Source organism: Trichoplax adhaerens, genomic scaffold, assembly GCF_000150275.1.
Source record: "Trichoplax adhaerens TRIADscaffold_45 genomic scaffold, whole genome shotgun sequence".
Lineage (NCBI taxonomy): Eukaryota > Metazoa > Placozoa > Uniplacotomia > Trichoplacea > Trichoplacidae > Trichoplax > Trichoplax adhaerens.
The window spans coordinates 24,695-44,350 of NW_002060985.1; the positions used below are offsets into that span (position 1 = coordinate 24,695).

General features: G+C 34.5%; 3 protein-coding genes across 3 annotated transcripts; 2 read left to right on the forward strand and 1 right to left on the reverse strand.

Moving 5' to 3' along the window:
• Positions 1 to 2,027: 2,027 nt before the first annotated feature.
• On the forward strand, positions 2,028 to 2,969 carry TRIADDRAFT_34075 (uncharacterized protein; the record flags this gene model as incomplete). Its single annotated transcript, XM_002118324.1, has 1 exon — positions 2,028 to 2,969. The coding sequence occupies one exon, from the start codon at positions 2,028 to 2,030 to the stop codon at positions 2,967 to 2,969; it is 942 nt and encodes a 313-aa protein (XP_002118360.1).
• A 7,187-nt stretch (positions 2,970 to 10,156) lies between these two features.
• Positions 10,157 to 10,981, forward strand: TRIADDRAFT_3761 (uncharacterized protein; the record flags this gene model as incomplete). The annotated part of the gene is made up of 1 exon (XM_002118325.1): positions 10,157 to 10,981. A coding segment is annotated over one exon (825 nt), but the record flags the coding sequence as incomplete, so codon positions are not given.
• Positions 10,982 to 18,403: 7,422 nt separating this feature from the next.
• TRIADDRAFT_34077 (uncharacterized protein) lies at positions 18,404 to 18,667 on the reverse strand (the record flags this gene model as incomplete). Its single annotated transcript, XM_002118331.1, has 1 exon — positions 18,404 to 18,667. A coding segment is annotated over one exon (264 nt), but the record flags the coding sequence as incomplete, so codon positions are not given.
• Positions 18,668 to 19,656: the final 989 nt, after the last annotated feature.

Below are 19,656 nucleotides of genomic sequence, written 5' to 3' on the forward strand. Positions count from 1 at the left end.
GCCATCATGCGGATACCAGGAGGCTTTCGGCTCAAGCGGATCATTGCTATTAGTGTCCTTTTTACTATCATCGTTGTTTCCTTTAACCTTGCTATCTTCGGTAGCCATAATAAGCAGTCGATTAAAGCCAACGATGCTGCAAAGAAAGCGATCAACATCCAGGCTAAAGATGATGAAATGCCCAATTTAAACCTAGAAGAAGATCCTGATGAACCAGTTGTTAATATTAAGATTCATGCAGACAGCAAAAAAAGAAATTCAGACAAAATTAAGCGCAACAACGACGATTTGGACAGCCAAAACCAAGAACGAAATCATGCATTAGTTATTCCTCATGCTGGACTTCAACGCAATAAAAGGAAGAAGAAAAAGTTTCTTACACGTCTTCAAAAAATGGATGCAATAGGCAGAGAAAGCGAAGACGACAATCTTGATGGATTGAACAACGATGAAAATATTGATATACAACAAATGCCAGCAGGAGATGATCCACTCCGCTCATTGCATCGCGGTGGGAATAAGCAGGAGAAGCAGCGAAGGTAAGCAACAAATTTGAATCATCATTTTCATAGGTAAGAAAAGGATACAGTAAATCAAAGGCTTAATTTGATATTCCTAGGCATAACAACGAAGACGATCCTTTAATAGAAAAACGAGGCCATGGTATGAAGCATGATGATGAAGACGAAATTGGGATTCAAATGAATCCCTTTCAACATGAGGAAGGAGAGGAAGCTGCCATCAAACCACCACACCTATTCAGAGCCCCTTCCAAAAAGAAAAGGCGATTTCAACGTGGTGGTAAGCATGCGGATGAAGACGAACCATTTTCTGGTCAGCAACGTCAAGGCGTTCAAGCTAAAAATAATCAAAATGCTCCTGTTGAAATTAATCCATTCGATCCACTGAACGAAGGCCTTGGATTGGATAGTAATCCAATCATCAAGATACAACAACAAATACATAAAAAAACTGCTGGAAAGAATGGAAATCATCATCCTCTTCAAGCAAATAAAAATCAAGACAGTCCAAATGGCCAATCTTCTCAACATGAAGGAGAGAAAATCAATAACCAGAATGGCAAAGATATAGCCGAAGATCCTATAGATAAAATAGAAGATATCGAAGATCCATTCTTACAAGAGCATTTGAAACACCAATTTAAAGGCTATAAGAAAGATTTCAAGGAGCCTAACCATAAGAAAAAGAAACAAAGTATTGACAATCAGCACAATGATGAGCAAAATAAGATAGAATCGGATGAGGAAATACAGCCAGTCCATATGCAAGATGATGCCAATATCGGACAAGAGGGTAGTAATATGGAAGGTAGAGATGACCCAAAAAATGAAAAGCAACCCCATGGAAAAGGAGTAAGGGACATGAAGGATAGGCAAAGTATGAAGAAAAAGAAAGATAGTTCTGAGAAGAATCACAATAGCAAACGGTTATCCATTCCTAAACAAGATATGAAGGAGAATCAAGATGGTATTGGCGGTGAAAATGTCCATCCATTATCAGATCAATCTCGGCAAGGAAGGGTGAAGAAATATCGTCGTCGTCGTCGTCGTGGACATCGACAATCCCATCCTCTAAGAAGTGCTCGAGTATTACAAAAGAATAGAGCGCAAAATAAATATTCAAGGCAGAATCAGGATCAAGAAAGGATGGAAGCGAAGAACCGCAATGAGCCAAACCATGATGGAAATGAAGAAGCCGTCGTGAACAGCAATCATGCTATCCAACGCAAGAACGATCATTCCCAGGACGATGAAAGCGGACCATCTAAAAGTAAATTCGATTCCAATTCATTTACAAAAGATGAAGAAGAAATTAAGCAACTTCAAGCTGAACAACATTTAATTGAACAACAATTAAATAAGGCCAAAAGCTACGTCGGAGATGATGAAAGGATGCCAATCCATCGGAAAACCAACAGTATTGGCCAAACGCAATCGAAAAATAATTCCGAAATGAAAGTCATTTTATTATGGACAAAATATTATGAAAGAAGCTGGAAAATCGATATGGATTTTACTGTCGAGTTACCCTTAGGGAGGACTTATTTTAATCGATATTGCAAGATTAAAAATTGCTTCTTAACCATTAATCGATCGGCCTATAAAAAATCGCATGCTATCGTCTTCAACGATCGCGATTTGCCTGATCATATTGCTCATATGCCCTATTTTAAAGATCGTCGGCCATGGCAACGTTGGGTGTATTACAATTTTGAATCGCCCTACTATGCTCGAGGTTATAAGCCATTTTTCATCAATGCAGGCATGTTTAACTGGTCTATGACCTACCATCATAATGCCGATATTGATATTCAATATGGCCACGCTGTTCAGCGGCCAATTCCACGCGCAACCCTACCCGATTATCATGGTAGAAAAGATGTACATGTTACTTGGGCAGTAAGTCACTGTCTTAATGCCAGAATGAAATATGTTCAAGCTTTATCGAAATATATTTCCATCGACATTTATGGTATTTGTGGCAATAAGACATGCATTGGAACGAATAGGCATTGTTGGAAGACAGTATTTAGTCGATCCATGTTTTATTTGTCCTTTGAAAATTCCGTATGTGCCGAATATGTGACGGAAAAGTTATGGAATCCATTACTTTATGGGGTTGTCCCGGTTGTCTTGGGAGGCGCAGATTATCGCAAAATTGCACCACCCAAATCGTATATTGATGCTCGTGATTTCCCTTCTGTCAAGGATTTAGCTGAATATTTGCATAAAGTTAGCCGTGATAAAAATCTTTACAACTCCTACATGAAATGGAAATTAAACTGGAAGATTGTTGTACCAAGACATTGGTGTAATTTATGTAACGCACTGCATGATCCTAATCGGCCGCCTAAAGTTTATACCACATTAAGTCGCGATTGGGATGGTCTAAATCGCCAATGCCAACCTTATCCAGATCCTTACGAGTATCTGCCTAAAAAGGATTAAATTATTTCTATGGTAATAACACTAAGACTGCTTGGAGTTGGATTGTCATAATTTTGTCGTTGGCTATATTTATGGATTGCATAAAACACCATCATGGAGTTGCTTGTAGCTTTGTGATACTTGTTGAAACTTTGAACAATTTGCTTTTGCTGTAATACTTGGATTGAACTAGAAATCAACACATCATTTGTGATATCGCATTGTAAACTACCTCGACATAAGCTTTCAGTGAATGTACCTTTCTATCCTCATGTTTGGAATGCTTACACCATGCATGCTAGAAGAACCTAAACTGATTGAAAAAGCACCACGGAAGCGCTGGTAGCTTTGCCATACTTGTTGCAACTTTAGACAACTTGCTTTTGCTATCCTAGTTGGATTGAGCTGTAAACCAACGCATCATGGAGGATGTCGAATTGTAAACCACTCCAATACAAGCTTTCAATGAATGTATTCTAACTGTCATGTTTTTAATGTTTCCATCCCATATTCTAGAAGGACCAAAGTTTATTTAAAAAGTGCCACAGAAGCCCGGGTAGCTTTGCGATACTTGTTAAAATTTTGGACAATCTACGTTGCTCGAACTGTAAATCAATACATCATCAATGATATCCTATTGTAAACTATGCCAACATAAGTTTTCCATGGTGGTATTCTAACCGATCTATCCTCAGGTTTTTGATGTTGACATCATGCATGCTAGAAGGACTCAAGTTTATTTAAAAAAGCGCCACGAAGGCACTGGTAGTTTTGCAATACTTGTTGAAATTTTGGATACCTTGCATTTGCTATAGCAGTTAAATTGAACTGTCAATCAATGCATCATGAATGATGTCGTACTGTATATATAACACCAACACAAGCTTTAAAATGATTAATGTATTCTAACTGATCTATCCTCATGTTTTTGATGTTGACAACATACTTTGTTAGTAGAACCCAAATTTATTGAAATGATTTCACTTTAAAATTTGTACAGGTTTGATGAGCAATTACGCTCATCCAAATCTTTCTTGTCTCTGTTGAAACTGTTATTGACGTCTTTTTGACAAAGAAGGAATAAACTTCCAACTTTCTTTTTATTGATATCCATCTTTTTCTACTCTACTGCTGCGGTTTTATAAAATGGATATCAGACTGTTGATTCCCTTGCCTTTCTAACCTGTACTGATGACTGTTTGCTTACGAGATCGATCGATAATGACTCTTGCTGATGATTGTAGTTCTCTGCATATCATATAAATTGCTCCAAAGCTGTGCAAAAATGCAAAAACAATCGCAATTTGTGCGCTCCATTTCAAATGCAAATAGTTGTAGCCTATTCGCAATGAAACTTTAAAACTAAAGTGAAGACCTTGATTAAGTGATGCAATTCGTGAACACTAGTATCAAAAAACTTGTAGTCTGATCAACCGTATAGCCGCTAGAACAGTCTAGTCATCGCTTGTTGATGTCGATAGAAGGATAACATTGCTTTTAGTGATCAATTTAGAAATGTTGAATTAAAAAAAGTAAATAAGTAATAGCATGCCAGCAGTTATCTTCCCTGATAATGAGAATTATTATTAGCTCTTCACCTTTCATGCAATACTGATAGTTATAACCAGAAAATTTTCCAGTGCATTGAATTAATCATTCCGCAGGTATTTCAGCAAGCCATCGCAGAAGAACATGATACGATGATCTCTCATTCTGAGTAATTGTATATCAAAGTGATCCAATCCCTACGTTCAACAAACAAAAAGTTGCTAATTTAATCGAATTGACGGCAATTGAACCCGATATTCTACATAGCCATCACTTAAGCGAATTATACCGGAAGAAGATTTAATTGTTAGCCATTTCTCTTCCTTCATGCTTTGTTACTGTAACAAGATCAAGAATCTGAGATTTTGAGCATTCCTTCCCTTTAGTCTACTTTATTTGGAAGCCAAGCGCGATATCAGACACACGTTAACGAGACATAAGAACTGCGACAACAAATCAGCTCTAGTGCCAACATCACTTTAATAGCATATCCTAATGCACGTCAACATTTGTTGCATGTGATCTTAATCTAGTACAGTAAATAAGGTGTGGAGAAGCCGTAAATAATATTGCACGATATCTAGGATTCCCCACGTTGTATGGCGCTTACACTTTAAGGTAACTAGCAGTAGTTTACAGGAAAAGCGATGTCACGACAGTTACTAAGTCCAATTCATTTACAATCCCAGTAGACTTTCAAACGCCATTTCATTCAATGAGGCGATTGCTCTTAGGTTATTTTTACAGTAATCGATACCATACCTTATAAAATAGTACAGTATAGAAGAAAAGATGGCGACATAGCGGGGGTAACTTAAAGATATGATCACTGCCAAAGTATTTTCTATGGTAAAGTAAGAATAGTTACATACTAAAAACTAGAAAGGACTCTGCTTTATTTCCTTTACTATGAATCAACGGGACATCTCATATTTCTTTTCTCTCTAATCCAATGGCCACCCAATCCTTGCCAAGTTGAATTCTAGTATGGCCGCCATCGACCGTCTATGTATTCTGTAAACACACATAAAATGACAAGGTAGGAAATTGAATAGGGAAGGCATTCCTACGCCAATGAACTGAATACCATCTCTGTTTGAACCACACAATGCATGGGAGTAATTTGTAACAGCAGGTATCTGTTTTAACACAATATAAGAAAATTTTTTCTGCCAATATAATGTATGGTAATTGTTTGACTACTGTTTATCCTATTTTATCGCATTGAATGTTTTGGCCTACGCATCGTATTTCTATATGCGATCTTCCGAACGTGCCTAAAGGGAATTGGCCCTTGAATATATAAAAAAATTTATCCATTTGAAAGAAGAAATGCAATTTTCAAGCTATGAATGTCTACCAATCCGTCTCGTAACTTGTTAAGGTCTCTTTCTATATGATTTTATCTACTTCCTTCAATAAACTAGTTTTTCTTTTCTCCATGTTATTCATGACTTACTTAGCTTATACTGGCTAGCGTAAATTGTCTTTGACCTAGGGAAAGGCTTGACTTGTTAATTCATAAAGACTGGTGTAGGAAGAGGGCATTTACCTTCATCTTTGATGATACTGTTTGGACTATAAAATCCATCAATCATCTGTAGTTAGGCTTCTTTACTGAAATTGAATCCATCAACTTTTAAACTTTCAAAGTAACTCGGCAATGACTGCATTGCCGAATTGATAATTAATACAAAGTAAAAATGTTAGTTATGCCACCTTAGAATATTGTTAGGCAATTCAATTCTAATCTTAATAGAGGCTATTTTTCGAACTCAAGATTTCATGTCATTTTTCGTCAGCATAAGCAATGAATCCGACTATCGAATATTAAGCCAGTTAACTAAGAAGGTTGTGTGTGGTAAGAGTTTATTCTCCTTTAGAAATACTTTTATTTCATTTCTTTCCTTTTCAGTTGGTTTATTAATTTATTAGTGACATATGCTAACTGTTATTGTGGATTCATTATAGCGTGATGACATAAAATAACCTAAATTACGGATTCTTTGCAATATGACGATGACACTTGATGACTTTACTCCATCATAATCCGATAGCAGATTGAGTTTATTGATTTTTATCGAGATGATATAGAGATGATTAATTTTGTTGTGATTCATCAATCGTTCTGGATGATCGATCTGTCAGTTAGCGCTAGGTTAGAATAGACAGCAAACAGCAAGCTACAATTTTTTTCCTACTATATGATTGAATTGAATGCCAGCATAGTTTTGCTTCTATAAGCTAGCTAGTATTGATGGTTAATACGAGAAATCATATAGACATATTCTAGACTTATGTCTATGTATATTTGCATTCTAAGCAGTTATTAACTGTACCTGGTCTAAAATCAGAATGCAATGTTGTTACCAATCAAAATTTGTAACATGAAAGTTAAACTGACTCGAGGATCTCAAAAAATGACTACCACTTTTGGGTACTTTAATCCACACTTTACTATTGCATCAACATCGCTCTTTTATTCGTTTAAAATTACTTTAACATTTAAAACAGGTTAGAACTAGTCATTCAGTCAGATGATGCCAACTCATATAAAATGTCGCCATCAAGACCTTATTACTTAAACACTAGTCTATTTCTTCAAATTACTGAATATGTATTAAGATTTCCCAAAGAAATTCAAGATCATGGATCACAATGAACTTATAAATTGTATTACAGGAAAACTGATATTTTATCTAGGCAAACATTTACTATCATTTAAATGTTCCTGACTGGCGATCCCGTGTATTCCCATAACTATGATCTCCAAAGAAGTTCAAGATTAGTTCTAAATGATCCCAAGCTTCATTATTTAATTGTAGGTTACAATAGGACATGATTTTCACTATGGGTGGGTTAAATTAATTTAATTCCAGACCACCTGCAAATAGCAAGCAAGCAAAGTAAATCTAAATTAGTCATGTAAGAAAAATGAATTACCACTGAAAACTAAACTGCAAGTCTGCAGTCAGGCTTGTCCTCCTTAACACTCACCGATAATACGTTTCTCCATTCTGACCATCTCCTGTTCTTACTGACTATTAAGAATTCCTATTTTACGCTTATTTCCCAATTTTTTGTTGTTGTGGTTAACCCTGTAATTATAAGCCCGTTAAAATCTCTCTATAAAATAGACAGTGATGTTTCTTTCTGAGGACAGTCATAAGTTGAACTATCGCTCGATAATTGTCTGCATAGTGATGAATGGCTATGAATTAATCTTGCAGGAGTTAAGGTCGACAAAACAACGAATTTGATAAGTTAATCGTGATACATATCTATAGTTAGCGATACAGTTCTAGCCAAAGTAGATCCTGATAATCCATCCCAAATTGGAATATAAAATAAAATCTCCTTGATTGGACTAAATGAATATGAGTGTTGATTTCAATCTATTTTCATGCAGTCGAATGCTGTTGGGACAAGCATTATCGTCAATAATAATTGCATCAAAAATTTAGAATCAATCATTGAAATAGTAGATAACTGTCACAAACCAGCTTCGTGATAAATATAACGTACAACAAATCTCTAAATGACTATAATCTCCGGGATTCAGTATCCCTTAACTACCTGACAAGAATTTAAACGCCTTTGCTTCTACGTTAAAATAACTCTAAAACTCTTCGTTTGTTCAACTATCTGCCGAGCTTAAATACCTTTCGGCAGCAGCTATCATATATGAGTCAAAGCAGATCATGAAATTGAGCTCATATCGGATAGCTGAATTAATGCAGACATATTCATAATTTTGGACTTTTACTGAACGATTCTAGATAATTAGACTACAGTATGTCCACCACACACAATTATTTATAGTATCATCTATAATTGAATATCTTCAGGATATTCATCACAAGCGTTACTAGACACAACACTATAATCAATTAATATTAATTACTTTACGAGAACTCTTACTACAATACAGCATAATTTACTGCAACAAAATCATAACTACCGTAGTTCTTACTGAAGCCATTATTAGTTATCTCCATGGATAAATGTTTAACACTAAATTCAGTCATTTACTCTTCACGGTGGTTCATACCGTGACAATAACATTCTTGGCTAATATTCCTGATCGTTTCACTCATTTGAATCCAAATATTTACATCTAGGATATGGCTTCTTTTCGCCAGGGTCAATTGCTGATGGCAGGTGTTTGTATTTTGGCGCTTATCTATTTCTTTTGCTATTCAAATATACGAACATCGATAGGTCCTTTTAAATTGATCGGCTTTTCAGCTACTACTTCTACCCTCTTTGATACGGATGCGGCCAAAAGTGATCGATCAGCGCCTGTTTTAAAGTCTCATTTACCAATAGTGAGCAAAAATAAAACAAGTAAGAACAAGGAGCAGCACAAATTGCCTGATGATAAAATGAAATCAAACTTTCCTACAAAAGAGATGATACCTACAAGGCAAACTGTGCCAGGGAAAGGTGGCAAGAAAAGGAAGCCGAATGTTCGTCCAATCATTTTCCAGTTGCCTAAAAAAATACCAGAAGCAAAATCTAGTTCACGCAAGATTGCCGTCAGCTCCAAATCCGATGGAGTTCAAAATGCCCACAAGCATATTACTGAAAAGATAGATCCAATTATTTCTCCTACTAAAGTGATAGATATAACTCAACCTAGTCGACGTAAAAAAATTACGACCAATTCTTCATCTAAAGTACTTCAAAATACCACTAAAAGAACTCCTAAGAAATTAAGCCCAGTCACTCTCTCAGTATCTAAAGTAACAGATAAAACCCAATTGGGCTCAAATATGCCTACAGCAACTACCAAACCTCCCTTGAAAATGGTTCAGAGGAATAAAAACACGACAAAGGGCATGATCAAGTACGATAAACAAGTGGTTAAGGAAAAAATTCAAGAAAATCGCAGCCCAGAATCAAACCGATCTACAGCCATTCTCAAATCAACATCGACAACTGTTACAGCCCGTAGAAAGCCAATTCCGAAATCAGTTGGCCCAACCGTCTATAACGTGTCTGCAAACAATTCGATATCCCAATCTAATCCAATCAAAACGACAGGCAAGAATCAAGTTTTGCAACATAATAAAACTATCCAAATAGCAAGCAAAAAGAACGACCATCAATTACCTCCAAAGCCACCAACAGGCCTACCACTACTGCATAAGAAGCCCACAAAAAATCTTATAGACAAAAAGAAGATACAAGCATCGAGACAAGAACAACTTCGTCCAGTGCATCAACCATCAGAAAAGGAAAATGGTAAAACAAAATCTTTCTCCAAGTCCGATAATCATTTAATAAAGCAATCCACCGATATGCAATCTTCCATATCAAACTCTAGCCAGAGTAAAAGTCAAAATTCACCAAAATCAGTAAAGAAAAGTTCATCGAATTCAGTTATAGTGACGAATAAAAAAGCTACAAAAGGATCAAGTAGGAAAGCGAGCAAGGCTCCTATAACTAAAGCCAAACCCAAGGGCAAGAAAATTACCAAAGTTCATGATACTCACAGACCTCCAGTCCATCAACATCAAGAAAAGATTCCAACTGCAAAAGAACTTAATGGCTCTTCGGTTATTTTATTTTGGACCCAATATTATTTATCCTCTTGGAAGATGGAAAATGATTTTACAACTTTATTACCGATGGGTTGGCAATATTTTAAGCAATTTTGCCCTCAGTATCGTTGCTATTTAACTACTAATAAAAATTTATACAACAAATCCGATGCCGTCGTCTTTCATGACCGTGATTTAGCCATAAATTTAATAACGATGCCCAATGCCAGTGATCGTCGTCCACAACAACTTTGGGTTTATTATAATATTGAATCGCCGCAGTTTACTACCTACTTTTATAAACATCCAAAACAGATCCAACAAATCAATTTCAACTGGTCCATGACTTATAGGAAGAACAGTGATATCGATGCTCGCTATGGATACGTTATTCCTCGCATTAAATCAACATTATCATGGATTCATCTATGGTCAATTGATTATCATGGCCGTAAAAAGCATTTAGTAGCATGGATGGTTAGCAATTGCTTAAGCGAACGTTTAAAATATGTCAAGGCATTAGCAAAACATATCCCAGTGAATATTTATGGTCGGTGCGGTCATCATCGATGTCAGCATCCACGCAATGATGATTGCTGGAAATATGAAATGATACAATATAAATTCTATTTAGCATTTGAAAATTCCATATGTACGGATTATATTACTGAAAAATTTTGGTATCCATTGCGCTATGGGATTATTCCAGTTGTCTTAGGTGGCGGAAATTATAAAGAAATTGCTCCACCTCATTCCTATATTGATGCTAGACAATTTCCATCGCTAAAAGCTTTAGCAAACTATATGCACAAAGTAGCGCATAATAAATCATTGTATAACTCTTATTTGCGATGGCGAGATGATTGGGAAGTGGTTATTCCTCGCCATTGGTGTAATTTATGTGCTGCTTTACATCGGCGTAATTCATCATTACATTATACTTATCCATCGCAAAATGATGATTTCGGAGCTAAAGGCAAATCCTCTCATTGCAAATCTTATAAAATCCCAAAATAACGATAACATTGAATAGCTGATAATGGACGATCGCTTGAGATCAATTTTACGATGTAGGACTCATATTATACGTTAACAGGTTAACAGCGTATCCTGCTGATAAAAATTCAACTTCAAGATTTGAAGAAAAATGATATCCGATAGCTGGCAATAAACCATGGTATCAAGGTCTATTTTACAGTTTAACAACATATCCTGCTGATAAAAATACAGTTTCGAGATTTTTATCCGCCTAAAATTCCAAAATAAGGATGAAATCAAATTCAGCAGATATACAAGTACTGTATATCCTACTAATAAGAATTCAATTTCAAGATTTCATAGTTGGCTAGAGTTTTATTGATGATTGTTATAATTGGGTTTGCTCATCGCCTGACTAGGAATTTTTGGTACTCCGATTATTAGTTAAGCAGTTAATGACAAAATGTTAAATAAACAACGTGCGATGGCGTTTAAGAATTTTAGATTAATTTGATTTTACTGAAGGTGTTCAGACGTTATTCGACTTCACATAATATTGATTTGGAACATATGCGTAACAATCCAATCGCAGCCTGATGGCTGACTTACTAAACTGATTCAAGGCTGACTTGTAACGTCAGCGGTTACAGAATATATGCGTTATATCTTCAAGGATGGCGTTGCAGTTACCTGCCATTTTTTTATGCAAAACTACTGATATCCTTTGGCGAATATTAACGTGAATTGTGTAGCGCAGTTATCTTTTAAATATGTGCTTAGTGAAACGGTACACGAAGAAAATATAAAATGTAGCAAAATAATGCCCATGTACTAAATCAGCAATACTAAATCTCGAAACTTGCGTTATGATTAGAGCTGCCAGGTTACAGTCTTTAGTAATATGAACAACGTATCTGCGTATAATACAGCTGCAAATACCAAATGAAAAGTAAAATTGGTAGTGAAATTGCTAGCCAACTGATTGTCAGGATTCAAGGGCAGTGAAAATAATTACGAGTAGGCTGTCTAAACTACGGTAATACGTAAGCAACTAATAACCGAGTTCGGATTCTCCACCAAAGTGTTATGATTGGGTATGCTCATTACCTGACTAGGAATTTTAGGTACTCTGATTGGTAGTTAATCTATTAATGTCAAAATGTTAAACAACGTGCGATGACGTTTAAGAATTTAGATTAATTTGATTTTACTTAAGGTGTTCAGACATTATTCGACTTCACTCAATATTGATTAGGAACATATGAGTAACGATCCAATTGCAGCCTGATGACTGACTAACTAAACCGATTCAAGACTACTTCAACACTGACTGGTAGATTGTACATTATATCTAATGCTCCGGTGTACACTATAATATTATAACAAATCACAACAATGATACAAATCAAGTTGCCAATTTAATACCATTAAGGTTAATGCATTAACTCTATTTAATAATTGCAATACTGTATAAATAATATACGGATAGTATGAAACGATCGGAAATTAAAATTGAATCTAGCTAATCTTGCACGCTTTAAATGCCTAAAATTATAATTGATGTTAAAAAGAGGATGACTGTGAATGCAATATTTCAAATTCGGTATTTGATCTATCTTCTTGTTTTGCATAGAAATGTTTTGACTGATTATTCCGATTTACTACTTGAAAGATTTGACTGGGAATATATTATTTTTCAAATTCGCTTATTTGATCTACCCTTAGATCCTTCATATCGATACTATAACCTCTTACTTCGATTTAGTACGGGTACTTAAAAAGCTTCTGACAGTAAATCTGTCAAATTCTCTTTTCTGATCTACCCTTATGTCTTGCATATCTATGCTATTGCTAGGTCAAATTTACTGAGCTAATAATTTTATAGAAGTATAAACTACTATATACTGTAGGTCATCAAATCATTGCTAATTTTCAATAAAATTGGGTTATTTGTATAAATATCACTTAATTCTAAGCTAGTAAAAGAGGTAGTTACTGTCATGATGGCCATCAATAATTAATCTGTTTAAATGATACAACACTCAAACTAGACTTTAATAGCAGTAAATACCATTATCATGAACAGTAGTTAATCATTCCATTGGCTATCATAGCGCAGCTCTAGTTAAGGAGGAAATCTTCCACTCGATGATTTAGCTGCAGTAAATTGCTGAAATAGATCGAAGCCAAATCCTTGATTCACATTTCAGTAGATGATCATCACTCGAGCTCAATATTGCAAGTTTAAAGTTACTAATTGCAGTTGTGGAAGATCTGCAGTGTGCATTAAGATTGTACTCCTGCTATTCATTTCCCGGACAATTTATTCCTCAAGTTTCTGTCTAAGTTACAATCACTAAAGCCAATTTTAGAAGGGTTGAGATTGAGTTTGCAAACTTGGACTATTTGCAATCGATCCTAGAACAGCTTCTAATTGCAAATACGATGTTAGGTTATAATTTGATAAATCTAAGGAATTGCATGTCCAAGTCGTTAAATTACGAGTATTAAGATTTTTGACGGTTACATGGAATCAAGATATTTGCTTCGTGATACAAAAATTATCGGTTATAATCGTATAATTATAATTTGAAAGAGTTCAGATTAAAGCTAAAGTAATCGTCAGTATTTAGTATACTAAAATGGATTACATATGTACGAAAAACGAGTGATTGTTGCCCACTGCTGTAATATTGCCTGATAATTACATTAATTCTAGTAGAAGCTATATTCGCTATACTTTGCGTGCTCTATATACAGTCTGTATCTACTGTAATTATACTTTACTATTGCTGTAAAAGTAACTATCAACAAGTTATTTAGCTCATAATAATACCGTCAGGTTAATACGCTGAACAGGTATGACAGCATAAACCTATAAGAAGATTTTAATTTCACGCAAAAAAACCCGCGTAGAAATATGAATTGGAAGCCATTTATTTAGAATATTGTTATGCAGTTAATCACTATCTTACACCAAGTAGCAGTTTGTCAACTAAGCCTGGATAAATAAATTAGTTCAATCCACATAGCTTTCAACTGCTCCGTTGCTAGATAACAAACATAAAAATACAAAAAAAAGACTTGACAGTCGACAGATAGCTTCCCGTAGCGAAGGCTACTGCCAATGCACAGCCACATACTATTTTAATTCCAAATCTAGCAACTGTGACCGCAATTGAATAACAGACGATAGTTACTGTTATCGATGTTATACAAAGTTTGATAATAATAAACTCCGCTGTAGTATTACACATCAATCAATGATATATGTGCGCAATTTTATGTTAATAACAATACAATAATAATAATTGATATAATAATAATAATAATAATAATAATAATAGGATATTGAAAGGATGCCGCATAGTCACTTTATCATAATCTATAAATTTCAATTTTGACGATAAATATATACAATAATTAGGATATCTCACATAATACAGTATTTATTATTATTATTATTTTTGCCTAGCAATTCTATGCTTGGTAATAGATTGAACTATATCTTAACATATTCACTGTTTTTTAATTTGGTGATTACATAGAGCTTCCATTGTACTGAATTATAGCAAGCTTTATCTCGTTTGCCTTTATCAGCAGCTTCTACAGTAATAGGGCTGATGTATATATGTATCTGTAAGGCTTAAACGAATCTATTTCATCATATCCAATGATTAACAATCGGATACAATATTACTACATCTAAAAACAAAATATCACTTTTTTCATGTCATGTTACGCCATCCAGACATAGCAAAGCTCCAAATTTTATATTTATGTTGTATCCTTTACCTAAGTTCGTTTGTTGCGGTAGAAATTTATTTTAAATGGTTCTATAAACATCACCATAAGTTATTTACCAACAGTCCCATGATTTGACGATTTACTATAACAATTTCACCCCACTATGGTTGGCATTACCGACGTTATCGATGTGCAAATAATTCATTAAAACAAGATTAACGTAACATTAACTCATCCTATCTTACACACATTCGACATCTTGTTATCATCAATCTTATCGTACATCCAATAAAAATTTCCAAAGTAGCAAATAAAACTTTACACCAATAGATATTTAGTTAACGCCAATAAAATCGTTATTCCCAATGTTTCCTTGCATATCCCTTCTTTCGCGAGAATTTTCTTTTGAATACCGAGGTCGAAAATGCGATTCATTAGCTCTGCTATTTCCATCAAGAATACGATTTCGTGAACCAGATTTATGATTGTTTATCCTTCCACTTACTGGCTTATCATTCATTTGTGTGTAGTGCACGTTCCCAGGTAAAGGTTGAGCAGGAATCATACTTGTATGAACGTAATTATTAGGTGATGGTGCCGGCTGCAAAGGTGTGTAACTAATTCCATCCTGATGAAAGGACTGTTGATTTTTCATATAAGGTTCATAGGTCATCATAGAGTTTACCATACCTAATCAACAACATACCATAGAATAATCTCCGTGTTAGATACTCAAGGTGACTTATCGATTGTTACTTATAGTACAGTACATAATGCAGGACATTCTTATATATACGCACGTCTATGCTACAAGATTAGTTGTAAGCATTACAATAAAGAGAGCCTTACCTTGATTTTGTGCTACAGTCATATTTCCTCCCGATAAGCTTTGATTAACCATTGGTATAGTTGCTGATGAATTACTCATAACGCCATAATTGGCAGTCGGTACTTGCGGTACAATCGCTGATTGTTGAACATAATTCATATTGGTAATTGCTTGGTAATTTGCGCCTTGCTGTTGATTTGTAGCTGGCATCACATTTTGATACATCATCCTCTCTTGTTGCATCGATGAAAAATTTTGTTGAGGATGTTGTTGTTGTAGTATAACTTGTTGCCTTTTTGGCTCCTGCATATACACTACCGTCGGACCGACAGGTTGACCTTGTGCTACATACATCGGTGAATTTTGAGATGGTGAAGAAATATATTGCTGCTGTGAAATATTTTGTTGGTTGCTTCCGTTATTAAGCATTAAATTAACATAATTATCTTGTTGTGGATTTGGAACATTCATAACATGTACTGGATAGTTAGGTGATGCTTGAGGTGATTGTAGAAATTGTGCATTATTCTGATTGACAAGTCTTGGTGATTGGGGTGCAGGCAAGGAGGGTGATGGAGGCTTCGGAACGGAGTAGTTATTATTGATAAACAACTGTTGTTGAAAACTATTACTTAGATTGCCAATACTGGCGGCCATTTGTGATTGCCTTGAATAATGTTGATAGGCTAAATTATCGTTGAGACCAGGCTGTACCAATTGTGGCGTTAAATTACCCGATGGCTGCGCTGTATTTACTTGAACTGCATGCGATAAAATGTTTCCACCAGCACTTGGATAAGGGCCATTCCATACAATCTAGTAAGGATAAATTCAATTTTCAAACGATTGATAAAAAATTTTTGAACAGTAGACAGTCCGTAGTGGAATTCTTAATGAAACAATATATTTAATAATAATATCCTATTCATAATAATTATTACTGCATTACTTGCTGTTGGTTGTTGACATTATTTGGGGGGCGATATACTTGATTTGCATTTCGTATGAGAGCATTTTGATATTTAGGACCCTTGTTATTAATGTTGGCAGATTTATTACCCGAAATTTTATTTCCTTTAGAACGATTGGCCTAATAGCCAAAAAATAATAATAAAATAAAGTCCAAAAAATAAGTGTTACACCTTACACTTTTGATTCATGAAAGCAATACTACGTAAGTATCGTTAAAATGAGTGTTGTTTGAACGAATTTTTTCTTTAATTTCATTAATAAAATTAAAATCGGGAAACCGTGGAATTTTACTCTACAGAGTATTTATTATCATATTTCTTTTCATGTAAATAATAGAGTTATAAAAATTAAACTAAAATTAATTCAATATTTACCTTGTTCGTTGAGTAGGCTTTAGTTGCAGTGGTAGTAGTAGTAGTATTTTCCTTGACAGGAGAAGTACTTATATTTGTGTCACTAATTTTATTGTCTACTTTACTGCTTGTACTGGTATCATCAGGAACATCACAACTAACTTGAATTTCTACACTACCACCACATGTATCAGTATCAACACCACTATCAATTGATTTGACATTACTTTTACTTGTTGACGAATCGGAATTGTTTCTTCTAGTAAGTTTCAACAATTGATTTTCTTTCTTGCGTTTAGTATCCATATCGTTAGAATGATTAGTGTCTGTAGTTACAGCTGAATTGAACTTTTCACCGTCGTCACCAGTAGCCAAGGCAATAACTGGAGCTTTCTTACATTCTGAAGTAGCGGAGTTATCAAGCGTTGAATCAGTACTTGTCCAACCGCCGACTTCGCTATCTGAATGCCAACCCTTGGAACTAATTCTCTTACTTTCATCGTCTAGTCTATAAATGTTGTTTATTTATAGTAAAATAGATTTTCTCCATTTAAGACTGAATACAATAGGCTCACGAAAAACAATATAACATTGACAAATACCTATCAAATGAGGCGTGTGATACATTGAACTAAAATAATAGTCAGCCAGGAAGACAAGATACCGAGAAATGAATAATAAAATTTTAATAACCAATTGTAACAATCACTTTGACTAATAGGCGGCTATGACGTAAAAAATATTTATTAACCATAAAAGGATAAAAAATGGCTTACATTTTGGTTGAATATCCGAGCACGAGCTTTTTCATATTCTTCCTCTCGCTCTTCAATAGATTTGGATCGTTTTTCTGTTAAGTTTTCACCTTGATTCTAAATAAGGATGCAAATTATATGTCAGGAAATAATGTTCGCCTCCAAAACTGATAAACTTTTCAACGCTATTATTAAAAGGGACACATGATCATGTCGATAATTACTCGAGATGCATTAGGGTTGATATTTTTATCTTCGAAGGCAGCAGGCTGGCGTTTCAGGATAGCTTTAGGTGGTAAGGAGGCGGTATTGGCTTCAATATTAGCAATAATATCTTAAAATTCTGCACTAATCTACTACAGAAAGGAAAGTAATAGAAAGAAAGGAAAGGCTTAAAATCGGAATAGAAGGCATTCATAAAATCAGTATATCAATTTATATTTATAGGATTGTCATGAGAAAAATTCACTTCAGTAATACAAGGATGTTGTATTAATTAGTCAAGATCGAGAAGTTTAACTGATCTCGATCCAATTTACTATACATACAGTATAGAAGGATAGATGATCTCGTCAATATGGAGATATATTATACTGTATACGGGTATACTAAATAAATAATTACGTTACTAACTCTTCATTGAAATGAATAATATATTGCTATGTTGCGCACAGATCAATATTAGCTATAGTTACTTGTTAAGAAATTCAATGGTGTAGAAATCAACTTACTGCCTTGTATTTGGTACTTTAGTAATAATGACTGCTTTGCCTGATGCATCCACATTATGTTCCAAACCAAAATATGCAGCAACACGATGAATGACCATCCTATAATAGGAGGTCATTGGTGGGCAAATTTTGGATTGTAACTTATTATCGGCCAAAAATGCTCGAATATCTTCTTCCACACTTAATAGAAATGTCCGTAACTTTGGATCTTGCAATTTTTCGTATACGAAAGCGCGAACATCATTACCGCTATTATCTGTATAACCAACTTGTTCTGTTGTACATGTCGGCACTTAAAAATCAATCAAAATGAACATTCTATGTTTAAAATACAATTTCATGATTGAACTATTGTATCTGGCGTAAAAGTAGTTTTCAAGCAGTATATTTTAGTAGTACTATAGTAGTAGTGGTGGTAGTATGAGTAGAAATCGTAGTAAGTATACCATTGGACGTTTCATTTATTGTTTTTGCACTGGTTGATTCGCTCGCGATGGAATTGCTACTACTGTTGATGTTACTTGTGCTAGGCTAGAAGAATTGAAGTATCAAAATGAAGGAATAAGACTAGAGAGCAATAAAATAAATGAATTTCACCCTATTGATTAATAAACGTCTCTTATTGCAGATTGAGTATACATACTTGCCTTGATAGTCAAAAGCATGATAGTCATAAAACTCTATTATTTAAACAGTTTAACCTTTCTTCTTACCGTTGCATTAGTAGTAGTCGATGGTGGCAATGTTGTACTATCATATAAAGCGTGACTTCTTGGTAATGTTTTGAATTTGGGATGAGACTAGTCATCGTCATTGCAACATAAATACAAAAAAAAACGCATAAGAAACTAGCTGTATTGATCGATGACATTACCTATTGTATTGCAATGGAATAATGCAACAAAAACACTACTAAATTCAAGTCATTAATACACGTATATATATATTAAAATCAATGATATTGTTAATTAATACTTACAGTACGTGACGTTGTCACATTGGACGAATCCTCTTCATTGGATAATCTATCAGCATCCGTATTACTATTAATCTAATAGTCAAGTAAATAGTTATTTATAATTTTCATCTTTTCCATTTTTTTTGTATATATACAACTGATATACAAGATGGATAACTTTACAATAGAAGCAGAGTTAATGTTAAACAGTTATCAACAACTTTTATGCTAGAACGTAATTTAGCATAGCCATTCATTGTTATCTAACATGATTGGAAATTAAGTAACACA